Source organism: Chelonoidis abingdonii, chromosome 6 (genome assembly GCF_003597395.2).
Source record: "Chelonoidis abingdonii isolate Lonesome George chromosome 6, CheloAbing_2.0, whole genome shotgun sequence".
Taxonomy (NCBI): Eukaryota; Metazoa; Chordata; order Testudines; family Testudinidae; genus Chelonoidis; species Chelonoidis abingdonii.
The window spans coordinates 35,352,276-35,365,659 of record NC_133774.1 but is presented as its reverse complement, the minus strand read 5'-3'; the positions used below and the strand labels follow the sequence as shown (position 1 = coordinate 35,365,659).

The 13,384-nt window shown below is 39.2% G+C and overlaps 1 protein-coding gene and 1 long non-coding RNA gene across 8 annotated transcripts in view; both read left to right on the top strand.

Annotated features, from left to right (window-relative positions):
* The window catches only part of ARL15 (ARF like GTPase 15), a 357,433-nt gene that overhangs the window by 96,433 nt on the left and 247,616 nt on the right, over positions 1-13,384 (top strand). Inside the window, exons 1-3 of one of the 7 annotated variants that reach the window (XM_075066945.1) lie at positions 1,199-1,262; positions 4,210-4,441; positions 4,514-4,621. The exons of 3 other annotated variants lie outside the window; for them this stretch is intronic. In XM_075066945.1, the coding sequence (XP_074923046.1) occupies positions 4,619-4,621 (3 nt within the window). In that variant the 5' untranslated portion in view covers positions 1,199-1,262; positions 4,210-4,441; positions 4,514-4,618. Of the gene's footprint in view, positions 1-1,198; positions 1,263-4,209; positions 4,442-4,513; positions 4,622-13,384 lie in introns of those variants that run through there. 3 more of the 7 variants (XM_075066944.1, XM_075066943.1, XM_075066946.1) reach the window with 3 other exon arrangements.
* LOC116827628 (uncharacterized) lies at positions 7,291-12,809 on the top strand. Its single transcript, XR_004374365.2, has 3 exons — positions 7,291-7,474; positions 10,426-10,595; positions 12,258-12,809. It is a non-coding gene; the product is annotated as an uncharacterized LOC116827628 (long non-coding RNA).

The window sequence follows — 13,384 nt, the reverse complement described above, 5'->3', positions numbered from 1 at the left end:
TGGAAGTAGCTTAATGAAATGGTTAGGTTATCAGAGAAACAAATCTTTAATAGCAGATTAAAAATGATTTGTCTCCTTGATTGTGGATATTCAATTCTTATAGCTATTATTTCTGATTTGTGGGAATACTAGTTTTTAGCTTTGTCAAAGTTTATCTCCATATTATATACTTTTATTGTCTAAGTGGGAAGAGCAGCCCTTTTCTCTGATTATTCTTGAGTAGAGCGTAACAAATTTCTGGGTCTGATTTTTATTTTAGTGTTGTTTATGCCACTGAAATTTAATTTTATATGCAGTGTGGAGCTTTTATAAAACAACTTTATCTTTTAAACACATTTAACTTTAGTTACCCATTCACTACATAGCTTTGCACATTTTTAAATAGCCTCTTAAAAATTGATTAAAATATTTTAATCTTACAATAAATTTACTTCTGTTTCATGAATTTGGTGAAATGTGCAGGAAACCTAGGGGCAATAATTTCTAATATCTAGTTACTGTTTTTCTTTTCCTATTTCTTGAGTAGAAAGGGAAACCTCTTACCAGTCCTGAAAGTATTGGTACTGAATTATTTCCTGAAGTTTCAAGGATGCAGACTTGCTGTGAGCATGCTTTTTTTAATTCTGGTTTGATTAGAGCTTGGAATGAAAATGGACTGCACACTTTCCCTAAGTTGACTTGTTCTGATCATATTTAAAAAATGTATAGTGAGTTTGAATTTTTAGAGATCACTATTTATCTATGTTTTACTGGATATAAAATGTACTCTTGGCCTCTTCAGTGGATATGGTTTATTGCACTGAGTACTGCATTGTTACATGAAGAGAGACTACGACTGTATGGATTTATAATGTCCTTTTAGGGCAGCCCAAGCCTATAAAAGATAACAAGGAAGGACTATTAACACAACATTGGCCAGATCCATGAAATATTGGCATGTTGTGTTGCCCTGTTTTGAGTTATTTTAAATTTCTTAGGTGAATCTAAGTAGTTACATACTAAAGTCTGGAGACCCAAATGAGACCGAGGCTTGCAATGTGCTAGTAAAAGGAAGTTCCTGCCCCAAAAAGTTTATAGCCTTCAGAGAAGACACATACTGAGTTAATGTCTCCTACTGTATATTCCCTGTTTATATATACCAGAATCGCATTAGCACTTTTGCCCAAAGCTGCTCACTGGGAGCTTGTGTTCAGCTGATTATCCACCATGAACCCTGAGTGTTTTTCAGAGTCACTGCTTCTCAGGATGGAGTCCCTTATCCTGTAAGTATGGTCTGCATACTTTGTTCCTAGTTATGACTGTACATTTGCTGTATTAAAACACACGTAGTTTACCTGCATCCAGATCACTCTGTATTAGTGATGTGTCCTCTACATTGTGCCATTCTTCTGATCTTTGTGTCATTTGCAAGCTTTATCAGTAATTGTTTTCTTCTAGGTCATTGATAGAAGTTTTTAAATAGCACAGGATCAAGAACTGATCCCTGTGAGCCCTCACAAAAAAACTCGCCCATTCAGTGGTGATTTACCATTACATTTGAGACCTATCATTTAGCCAGTTTTTAATCTATTTAATGTGAGCTCTTTTGTTTTGTGCGTGTTTAATTTCTTAATCAAGGTTAGCTAAAAGAAGGGACAGGTGACACTGAAGTAAGGGAGAGAGAAGGTGCATGGAGGAGGGGAGAAAGGGGGAGGGAAGGAAAAAGTAGTATGGAAGGTAGTAAGTAGCAGTCTGACATCAGAGTGCAGAGATCCCTGCTGCAGCTGCTTTTTGTCTGCTCCTTCCAGTTGAGTCTGTACATGTCTTCACTGCACTTAACTTGGGTGTTGTCCTTAACCCTGTGTCTGTCCGATATGAAACCCTGTCACCAGTGTTTAGTGATGCTTTAAACCTGGGCTAACTCGTCTGTCTGGATATGTAGCCTAGAGTTCAGTGCCACTTTCACTTGGGGACACAGACTTAGTCTCATGAGTGCTGATAGTCCTCCAGTACCTTCCCACGATTCCTCAGTGTGCCTAGAACAGGTAAGTTCTCCTGCAATTCACTGTGAAAGAAACATGAAGCAGCTCAGCTTATTGCAGCACAAATTGCTGTGAGATATGTCCCCAGAAGTTCTAGCAAAATACAAAGACGAGCACAGCCCCAGTGAGGACAGAGTAACTCAGATGTGGCTTTGCTGTGTGGTTGCTAACAACTAGGCTAGGCCAACTCGGGTGTTCAGACTTGAGTGTGGATCACCTGAGTTAATTCTGCAGTGCAGACATACCTTGAGTTCCCAGCCTAGATTCACGCAGGAGTTTTTCTTTTCCAGGCTCACGTGACTGGGACACGGGCTGGTGTACATCAACCCTGGCTAGTCCAGTTGCATCTGAGAGCAGGGATTTGGGGGCAGAAGTAGCCTTGGCTGGGTTTAGTACAATAGGAGGATGTTTATGGGGGGGAGTGGCACCAGTGAGGTCAAAGGACTCTAGTGAAAAGTCCAGCCCTCATCCAGTTGTTTGGTAGGAAACCCAGCAACCTCCCCAAGTGCTGTCCCACGACTTTGTTTTGGGGGTGGAGCTCAGTGGCTGTTAAAATGGGGGAACTTTTTTCTCATCCCTTCTACTAATATTAGAGCCTACCATTTCTCGGGAGTAGGGAGAGCTAAAAAAAATCACAAGACAGTCCAAAAACACGTTTAATATTTATATTAAAAACAAAACAACAACTTACCATTTTTTTTGAACCTTTGGGGTTGGGAATACTGTATTCTAAATACAGGAAAAATGTGATACCTGCTATGATCATGTTAGCAAATGCTTATTCTTTAAACCAAGAGCATTGTTGCTTTCCAAAACGGGAACAAAATGAAACTGACAGTTGTTAATTTCACCGCTGCCCTGAATTACAGCATACTTAGCTTCATGTGGCTGCTGCTAGGGAAGCTCTGAGCAGCAACAGAGGCACTCGAACAACTCTCTGCATTCAGAGAGACAATATTATGTCAATATATTTTCAGAAGGTTGTCTGTTAAATAAAATATTCATTTCTGCAGAAATAAGTGGTTTAATTCCCTCTCTACACCATGTAAATTTTCCTACTCATCTCTATGAAATAAACAAGTGGATTTTTTAGAACTCTCTAGTAATAGATTTCCCCCCCCCTTTTTAACAATAAGTGAACATGATCTTAAGCCTGGTCTACACTCATGTTGTACGGGTTTAATTAAAATCAGTTTAAAAACAATTTAAGTAAATTTAGGCACACCTCTGTGTAGACATGCATCAGTTTTGTATCATAAATATACTTAGCGTACAAGGATAACAGGATTCTGGATATTTATTCCATGTCATCGTATGTAGTTTTTGGAATGATTTAAGCATTGTTTTCTGTGCAGTTACACACTTTCACTTTGAATGAGCGGTGTAGACTCTCGAGCCTTCTGTTGCTGTGTATAAGGTACATTAAATGTTTGGTTTAAATCAATAAAAAACATCCTTCAGAAAAAGACAATGTTATGTTCTCTTCCTTTCCCTATTCCAGATGCACTGGGGCTCTTGCTGTATTGCAGAGGGCTGACAATGTTTGCTTTCTAAAGCTTGTGCCTTTAGGTAATTGTTTTTCTGTAGTGGTACATTCTTAATAGCATTCTTAATGTGCTGTGTATGAATAGGAAAATATTAAAAATTAGGCATCACAGCTGAAAAAATACCGTGTTCTATAAGAGGCTTGGCCAACAGAATGTGCTATTCACTGAAGTGGATAGTTGCTCTAATAGAGCAGAAAACCAGGACCAGCTGGAACAGGGAAGATATGTGAAACTTGAGGTATGGAATATTGTCTACCTTCTTTTCCCTATTTTAATAACTTTTTCCCCATTGCAAGTATAGAACTGAAAGAATCTTTCACATTTCAGTCCTCCTCTATCTAAGGAAATAATATCCATATGTGGGAAGTTTCCCCATATCTTTTACATTCATCATGATTCAGCTCTGTTTATCTTGTGTATATATGTGTCCATTGCATATATATGTGAGTGCCTGACAAAATCGCTTGAGGCAATCTGAGACTGTATTGTGCATTCTTTCCTCAAATGACAGTGTGCATAGTCTTAAAAAAATTATATTAATTGCTGTCTTAAAGGAGGTGAAGTGGGGCCATTTTTTAACACCTATATTACGTGACAGGAACCTTTTGCAGATAAATGAAACTTGCATTTCACTCTAACAGATGTCAGATGAGTGGCCATTCTGCAGAATACTTAACACTGTGGCCAATTGCTGCAAAAGTGAATCATGCACTGGCACTGCTCACTCCAGTATCCTGGTGATGACTCTGGATGTCATGTCAGGTCACAGAGAGATAGTCCACTCCACTTGATCACCATGAAAATCAAGTTCCAGGCCTCAGATTGAATCTGGTAATGGACCAATCCTGGTCCTTCACACTACACTGACTTCTGGTGAGCCTTCTTCATGTATTGCTTAGTAAAAAGTGCTGCATGTTGCATCAGTTTGAATGTTCTCATTCCTAGGTGCCGTGCATGGCACCATTTCTGCCTAGAAGTGAGGAATACATGGATCACTGTACTTGAGTCCACATTTAATAGGAAGAGGTGCAACTTCCTGGTCAGCCAAAGATGGTAAGATTTTCTAGCTACTGCTGCTGTGTAAGCATCTAGGAGTGCTAGGAGTACCTCAGTTAAACATCACATCCAGGATGTAATAGTATTGTACCTGTGTGCACCATCTTCGCTCAGTATTTATTTTTGGAATCTAACCTACCCTGTGTTTAAAACTGGCAGTTGCAAAAATGTGTATCTAGAGAAATAAAACTATATATTTGGAATATAGTGCACCAGTTTCTAATCTCATGAATACGTATGCTTTCTAGGTACCAGTTCATGCACAGCACGTTGCTGCATCTAAGACTAAAATCAGGCCAGACTACAGCAGTTTAAATGGCTTATGTATCAATGGGAAGACAAGGCACCCTGTGTAAACTGTGGCAAGATTTCTGGATTCTGTGGCACACTGTTGTAGCAAACGAACTTCTTTTGGAAGCCTCATTTAAACTGAGGTTTCTAATTATGCAAATGAATAACAGTAAAATAGCCCTGGGGTTATTTGGGTTTTTATATTAAATTAAATTGATCTTCCATTATCCCACAGTTTCAGCATGTTAAAAAACCTGTATTGTAGATGTCAATGAAGAAACCAGAAATTTAGGCAGATAGGTTGGGGCTTTTGGTTCCTGTGGATGGGTGAGGGGGGGCTTGTGATTGTGGGACAAGCATATTAGCTGTATATCTGCTAACATGATCAATAGTGAAATAGTTAACAATATTGACATGCAAACTGTAATCTTTGGGGTGTCAGTTGTGACAACTGATTGAGACAAATCGGGCAATTCACCCTCACATTGTTCTTCGACAGGCTCAGGAATATGAACACTATATTGATTTACACTTGGTTCATAGTTTCAAGATTTTCTTCATGACCATATTGGATAGAAATCCTAAATTAAATTGTTTTCCATAATATATATCCCTCAGTTGTGGCAGAGACTTTAAAATGTAGAATGAAGGCAGGTTGGGGGATGGAAAGTACGTAGTAGCTTCTTGTCATTTTCTTTGTCCCTATTAAGAAGGTTGTTCTCTGTTGTACTGAAATGAACTGTGTGGAGTAACGTAAAAGACTAGACGTTAGAATGGGATGAATACTGTTGTGTGATTCTCTGTGGTGTATGGTACTCAGGGGAGCAAAGCCACCTCAGTTCCACAGTAATGGAGTGAGAGGCCCACACAAAGTGGGGAATAAAGCTGCACTGGATGTCTTTTCATTTCCTTGTCCCATCACAGTATCTCTCTGGCGAAAAAAGGTGGAGGGAGGTGTTTGGCAGAAGCCTTTAAGGTCAGGTCTAGACTAGACATTTCTGCTGGTATAACTGATTCTTTACAACACTTTTACATTGGCAAAAAACAAACCCTAATGTGGACAGTTATTCTGGCAAAATAACTAGGGTGAGGAAAGAGTCCTTTTGCCACTAGAGCTTATGATGTTTGGGAACTGGTATAAACTATACCAGGATAAGCTGCAGGCTTGTCTGCGCAGCTAGTCTGTTCTTAGAAAGCAGGGCTGCGAATATACAGTGCGCTAGCGTGACCTGTACTGACTGGCCTTATGGACCTTGCTACAACTCACTAAAAGTTCTGTTGTGCACAGTAGCAGGGTCCACACAGCGAGTCAGTGCATGTCAAGCTAGTGTACTGTACGTTCATACCCTGGCTAGCACGCACTAACTAACCATGTAGACAAGAATCTCCACTACGAGGATTTGATGGTATAGCTATACTGAGAAATCCTTTCTAGCGTAAACTAGGCCAAAGTGGCATGTCATGCTGGCTATATTGACAGTCAACAAGAGAACCCCAGAATGTGTAACATGGTTAGATAATTAATTTTGTCTCTTGAAGAGTGTTAGTTCACCTTTCAAGGTCTCCATCCACCTTGAGTGTCACCAGGAAAGTCAAAGCGTAACTGTGGCAGTGGAGCCACATGTGGCACAACAAACAGGCTGACCATGATGCTGTTCTTTGAGGTGGAGAGGTGGTCTGAAAAGTCTTCAGTGAGAACCATCCATGTGACTGGAGAGGATCTATGAGGCTTGACCCTTAGTAATAACTGCCCACTCATTTGAGGTCGTCTCCCCACTCTCTTCATTGCTGGTGCAGTGAGGAAGATACTGCAACACTGCCTTCTCCCTTTCACAACTTTTCCCTTTCTGTTCACTTCTATGCAGAGTGGGACTATAATGGCAAAGTAGGTACAGGAAATATGCTAGCCTTAGACATTATCTACCTTTATTGATCAATTTGTAATGGCAAGATGATATTCTGATATCAAATCCTCAGTGTAAATCTGTGTAATCCTGTTTTAGTGCTTTCATTGTCTTGAGCTATCAGTAATGAACACTGCTTTTTTGATAAGCAATTTGAAATGAAACTAATCACTCATTCTTTTGGAAGATTGATTCAATTCAGCTTTATATTAAAGTACCAGAAAGTAGATTCACAGTACTATCAGTGCAGGAAACATTACAAGAAAATCACTCTTCTCTTGCTTCTGGCACTTTCTACACTAAATCTAATGAATATTACAGAAATACTCTGACCATCCTAAGTGCAGTATGGAACTGGAATAATTTTTAAAATACCGTTATGTTTTCTGTCATAGGAAATTGGAATTGTCCCTGAGAAAGATCCAAGAAAAGACTTCCTTTTCCTGTAGTTAAAGACAAAATAGTTTCATAAAAAAGAAAATATGCTACTGTAGATTTTCCGACAGAGAAATCAAACGCAGCATGTAGATGTAAACATGGAGAAGGTCTTACATAACTTTTAAAATATTAATTCCTTCTAAAGTAAAGATCAGAAGCATGGTCAATACATGTATCTCAGAATGCATCTTAATTTTACCTTCAGTAAATATTGCAGGTAAGAAAAATTGCCCTTTACTTGGCATATTGGTGATACACAGGAAATAAGAGTTTAGATTTTGTCTGAGCCACAGGGTAGTGATAATTCTTATTAAAATAAGTCATCTACAGTATGCACTTAAGGGAAATTCAAAGCTATTGCAGCAGACTGCCTGCCAGAAACCTTAACTCATTTATGACAGTCTAATAATGCTAAATTCTTTGAACCTGTGTTGAAAGGGGGAAGCTGAAAGGCCTAATTCCTGAAAATGTGGGCCGCATTTAATTGCATTAAAATATTTTTGAGTTAGTATAATAATTAGGTAAAAACTTATACAGATCTCATGGTCTGTATTTTTTAGTACATACATATTTAATGGTATGTGTAATTGTTGATAGAAATTCAAAAACTGAAGAAGGAAATGACATTTAATTTTATTCAGCTTTCATAGAGGCATTTACAAATATAACCTATTCAGTTACCATTTGGTTGTGCTCTATTACCAAGAAGTATTCTTTAACTGGAAGGTCATAATGAGACTTTGCAGAAGTTGCACAGATGAGTTATTTTTATTCTAAATAGAGGTTTATACAGTCACTTCAAACCAGCATATAGTAAATGGTTGTTATAATAAGAGGCTATATCTAAGTCTTCCAGTTTCCTCTCATTAAGGGCACTTGTCCTATGTGTTTGCACCATGGCATCTCTCCTCAACCTAAATCCTGTACCCTTTAAGTTGCATCCACCCAAAGGAGGTAAGTAACCCTCAGTGGTGAAAGAGCACGTTAAGGACTATTTAGAAAAGCTGGACATGCACAAGTCCATGAGGCTGGATCTAATGCAGCTGCAGCTGCAGAGAGAGTTGGTGGATGTGATTGCAGAGCCATAGGCCTTTATTTTTGAAAACTCATGTCGATTGGGGAAGGTCTCGGACGATTGGAAAAAGGCACATATAGTGCCCATCTTTAACAAAGGTAAGAAGGAGAATCCAGGGAACTACAGACTCACATTAGGCCCTTGAAAAATCATGGAGCAGGTCCTCACCTTAGGCCCTTGAAAAATCATGGAGCAGGTCCTCAAGGAATCCATTTTGAAGCACTTGTAGGAGAGGAAGGTGGTCACGAACAGTCAACATGGATTCACCAAGGGGAGTAATGGGGGCAAAAGACATATATCTGGCTTCAAGACTGAGCGTGATAAGTTTATGGAGGGGATAGGATAGCCTAATTTTGGCAATTAGTTGTAAATAAGCCAAATGGCCTGTGATGAGACGTTAGATGGGGTGGGATCTGAGTTACCACAGAGAATTCTTTCCTGGGTGTCTGACTGGTGAGTCTTGCCCACATGCTCAGAGCTTAGCTTATTGCCATATTTGGGGTTGGGAAGGAGTTTTCCTCCAAGGCAAATTGGCAGAGGCCCTGGGAGTTTTTCACCTTCGTCTGCAGTGTGGGGCACGGGTTACTTATTGGAGGATTCTCTGCACCTTGAAGCCTTTAAACCATGATTTGAGGACTTCAGTGGCTCAGACATAGGTTAGGTGTTCGTTGCGGGAGTAGGTGGGTGAGATTCTGTGGCCTGTGTTGTGCAGGAGTCAGACTAGATGATCAATATTGGTTTCTTCTGACCAACCTGATTGCCTTCAACGATGAGATAACTGGCTCTTTGGATATGGGGAAAGCGGTGGCATAATGTATCTTGACTTTAGCAAAGCTTTTGATACGATCTCCCAGTATTCTTGCCAGCAAGTTAAATGAGTATGGATTGGATGAATGGACTTAAGGTGAAAGAAAGCTGGCTAGATCGCCTGGCTCAATGGGTAGTGATCTGTGACTCGAGTCTAGTTGGCAGATGGTATCAAGCGGAATGCCCCGGAGTCGGTCCTGGGCCGTTTTGTTCAACATCTTCATTATATGACCTGGATGATGGATGGATTGTGCCCCAGCAAGTTCATGATGACAAAAAGTTGGGAGGAGAGGTAATACACTGGAGGTAAGGATAGGATCCAGAGCGAACTAGACAAACTGGAGAATTGGGCCAAAAGAAATCTGATGAGGTTCAACAAGGACAAGTGCAGAGTCCTGCACTTAGGAAGGAAGAATCCCATGCACTGCTACAGGCTGAGGACCAACTGGCTAAGCAGCAGTTCTGCAGAAAATGACCTAGGGGTTACAGTGGACACGAAGCTGGATATGAGTCAACAGTGTGCCTTTGTTGCGAAAAAGGCTAATGGCATTTTGGGCTGTATAAGTAGGAGCATTGCCAGCAGCTTGAGGGACATGATCATTTCCCTCTATTCAGCACTGAGGCCTAATCTGGAGCACTGTATCCGGTTTTGGGCGCCACACTACAGAAAGGATGTGGACAAATTGGAGAGAGTCCAGTGGAGGGCAATGAAAATGGTTAGGGGGCTGGGGCACATGACTTGAGAGGCTGAGGGAACTGTGTTTATTTAGACTGCAGAAGAGAACAGTGAGGGGAGATTTGATAGTAGCCTTCAACTATCTGGAAGGGGGCTCCAGAGAGGATGGACCTCAGCTATTTTCGGTGGTGGCAGATAACAGAACAAGGAGCAATGGTCTCAAGTTGCAGTGGGGGAGGTCTAGCTTAGATATTAAGAAAATGTATTTCACTAGGAGGGTGGTGAAGCACTGGAATGTGTTACCTAGGGAGGTGGTGGAATCTCCATCCTTAGAGGTTTTTAAGGCCTGCCTTGACAGAGCCCTGGCTGGGATGATTTAGTTGGTGTTGGTCCTGCTTTGAGCAGGGGGTTAGACTAAATGACTTCTATAGGGTTGGAAGAGACTTCATGTTCTATGATTCTATGTATGTAAGAAGTCTAGTCTCACTCTTAATCGGGAGAATTTGGCAAATTATCGAAGTATCTATTCTTTATTCCCCATTTTTTATTTTATCTTAATTGTTTAACAAATGAGTTTTAACGTATTCTTTCCCTGCCAATATTGTTTAAGCCTGTACTCTGGATATGCTGAGCTGTTCCTAGATGGTTTTCTCCTGTGTGTCTGACATGGGAGATTAATGCTCCTAGGAAATGCCATTTGAATACTATGGCTGCTTGGAATTGTTGGAAGTATGCAAATGAGAAGCTGAGATTTGAGGATCAGCAAGAAGAAAATGGAAGGTAGGGGATCAGGGAATCTAGTCGACAGTACATTTTCCATTAAGTCTATACTCTTTTTAGTATTGTTGGAAATTCATATTGTTACAGTGAACCACAAGTATGTGGTTGATATTATAATAGTTTTTACATGGTTTCATGCTGTTCAATACTCAGTTTACAAATGAAGCTAAATACTTTTCAGCTTGAACATTTTGTAATGTGTTCATAGATGAAAATCAAATTATACTCCTTTTAAAAGGACTTTTTATTAGAACAAGATTCAAAGGTTTTTCACTAGTTTTTAGCTAAATAGTATACCGAGATAAAAATCTTCAAATGTTTCAACTGCATCCTTTATGGTTCATTTGGATTTTGTTTCTGAATACAAAGCAATATGACAATTTGTGAGCTTTAAAACTTTCATTTATAATACATTGCTTCATTTTCTTTTTAATTTGTTTTAGAAGGGCACTGCATTCATATTTTCAGTGAATTGTGTTCCAAATTTAAGAAAAAGATCTTTAACGCAAGATAAATTTTTATTTATTGATTGATAGACAGTATTGATTACAGCTATCAGGTAATCTTTTCTGTTGACTTTGAATAAGAGTTGGATCAAGTCCAAAACAAACACACAGCCTAAAACAAAAGTGCAACATCATAAAATATAAAGCTATATACATGTTTCTGAGATTGTAAACTCTTCAAGGGATGGGGGACATTTCCTTTGTGTTTGTACAGAGCATATCAAAATGGGGCCTTGATCCTGACTGATGCTATTGGGTGGTACTGCACTAGAAATAATTAATAATTATAGGTTAAATATGTTAACACACAGTTAAGGCTACCTAACACTTCCCATTATTGTGCTTTTGTTTAATTTGTTTATAGCTTTGCTAAACTTCAACCAATCAGGCTGAAATACTATTTCTGTACTTTGTCTCTGAATTGGATTACATTTAAATAAAAAAAGCCAAATGTAATAAAAGTTGTTTTTCAAAAATGAGGTAGCCATACCAGTTTAAAAGTGATCAGGTCTTTTGTTTAGAACGACTTTTACAGATCCATGGCTTAGAGCAGGAAGTTGCAGTATGGTGGGTTGGGGCAGAGCTGAGGGTAAATCTGAGGCCTTTCACCGTTCCTGCGAAAACCTATCCAGGCTTGGTAAATTATAAACCACAGAAAATCGCTATTTACAATACTCAGTAGAACTTGTTCTGCACCAGCTCCTTAATGTTTATTATTCCAGCTGTACCCTGCATACTCTCATGCCTTGTTGAGCTGCTTGCCTGTCCTCTCCCCATCAAAATACCTCTAAGTTTAGGGGAGGGTATCAATGGCTGAGAACCAAAAAAGTTCTCAGTTCAAGTCTGTCTTTGATTGTGAAGTGAACAGAAATATTAACATCAATGATTTGTTATTGAGAAAGGCCGCCTATTCCTACCGGAAGAGGCAGACAGTTACACTGCTTCCCATTTTGCAGGAAGGGTAATTGAGAAGTTGAATAATGTCACTTTTTGTATACTTGGGAATAGAATTCAGACTGAATAGAATGACAGATCCGTGTCTGATCTGTGTAGCAACACTGCCTTTCAGAATAAATGCGTCAAATCTATGTGCTTGGCTATGATGCCAAACTTTGTTTTAATTACTTTCTAAGACACACTCTTCCCTCTGTGCTAGGAATAGAATCCTGGAATCCTGACTGCCACTACTATAGTGCTGTGTAGCAAACAGTTGTGTAAACAACTGGCAATGTATGTCATGTACCTCGCTAGTAACTGATCATCACCTACTATTGCTACCAGCTTTTAGCTGAAATGATAGTGATAGAGGTCTCTAATGTGAACCTGAGATTTCTGGGTTCAATCCTTGCTGCTGATGCGTGCAAGATGTCATTACAGTTGCACATGACTAAATTTGTTTCCTTTTTAAAGAATCTAGGAAATTCTGTAGCAAAAAATTGTCAAAAGAACATTGCAAACTCAAGAACTCTTAGGTTAAGATATACCAGAATTATTTCTCCTTCATGATTGTCTGGGAGGATGTGGCTGATGGCATCTGGTGGCATCTGACTCAGTGATGAAAATGAACATGCATCAGTCCACGAGGCCTTGGATCGTTATTTAACAGAACCAGTCATCAGCATGAACACATGTCCTCTGGAATGGTGGTTGAAGCATGAAGAGACATATGAATCTTTAGGGCATTTGGAACATAATATCTTGCGACGCCAGCTACAACAGTTCCATCCACATGCCTGTTCTCGATTTCAGGTGACATTGTAAACAAGAAGCGGGCAGCATTATCTCCTCCAAATGTAAACAAACCTGTTTGTCTTAGCTATTGGCTGAACAAAGAGGTAGGATTAAGTGGACTTGTAGGCTCTAAAGTTTTACATTGTTTTATTTTTGAATGCAGTTATTTTTTAGTTCCCAGTACTACATTTGTAAGTTAACTTTCAATTCACCTTAAAGTACTGTAGTGTAATCTCTTTATCATGAAAAATACTATTTCTTGTCTTTATATTTTTATTACAAATATTTGCATTGTAAAGTGAGCACTGTACACTTTGTATTCTGTGTTCTAATTGAAATCAATGTATTTGAAAATATAGAAAACATCCAAAAATATTTAAATAAATGGTTTTCTATTATTAACAGCGCGATTAATCACGATTAATTTTTTTAGTCTCTTGACAGCCCTAATTCTTATTCATTTACATGTAGTGGTGTCTTCATTTCAACTTGTAACTTCGTTCTCTTCTGAGCTGAGAAATCAGTGGAGAATTGAGGCCCTAACCTCTGGTT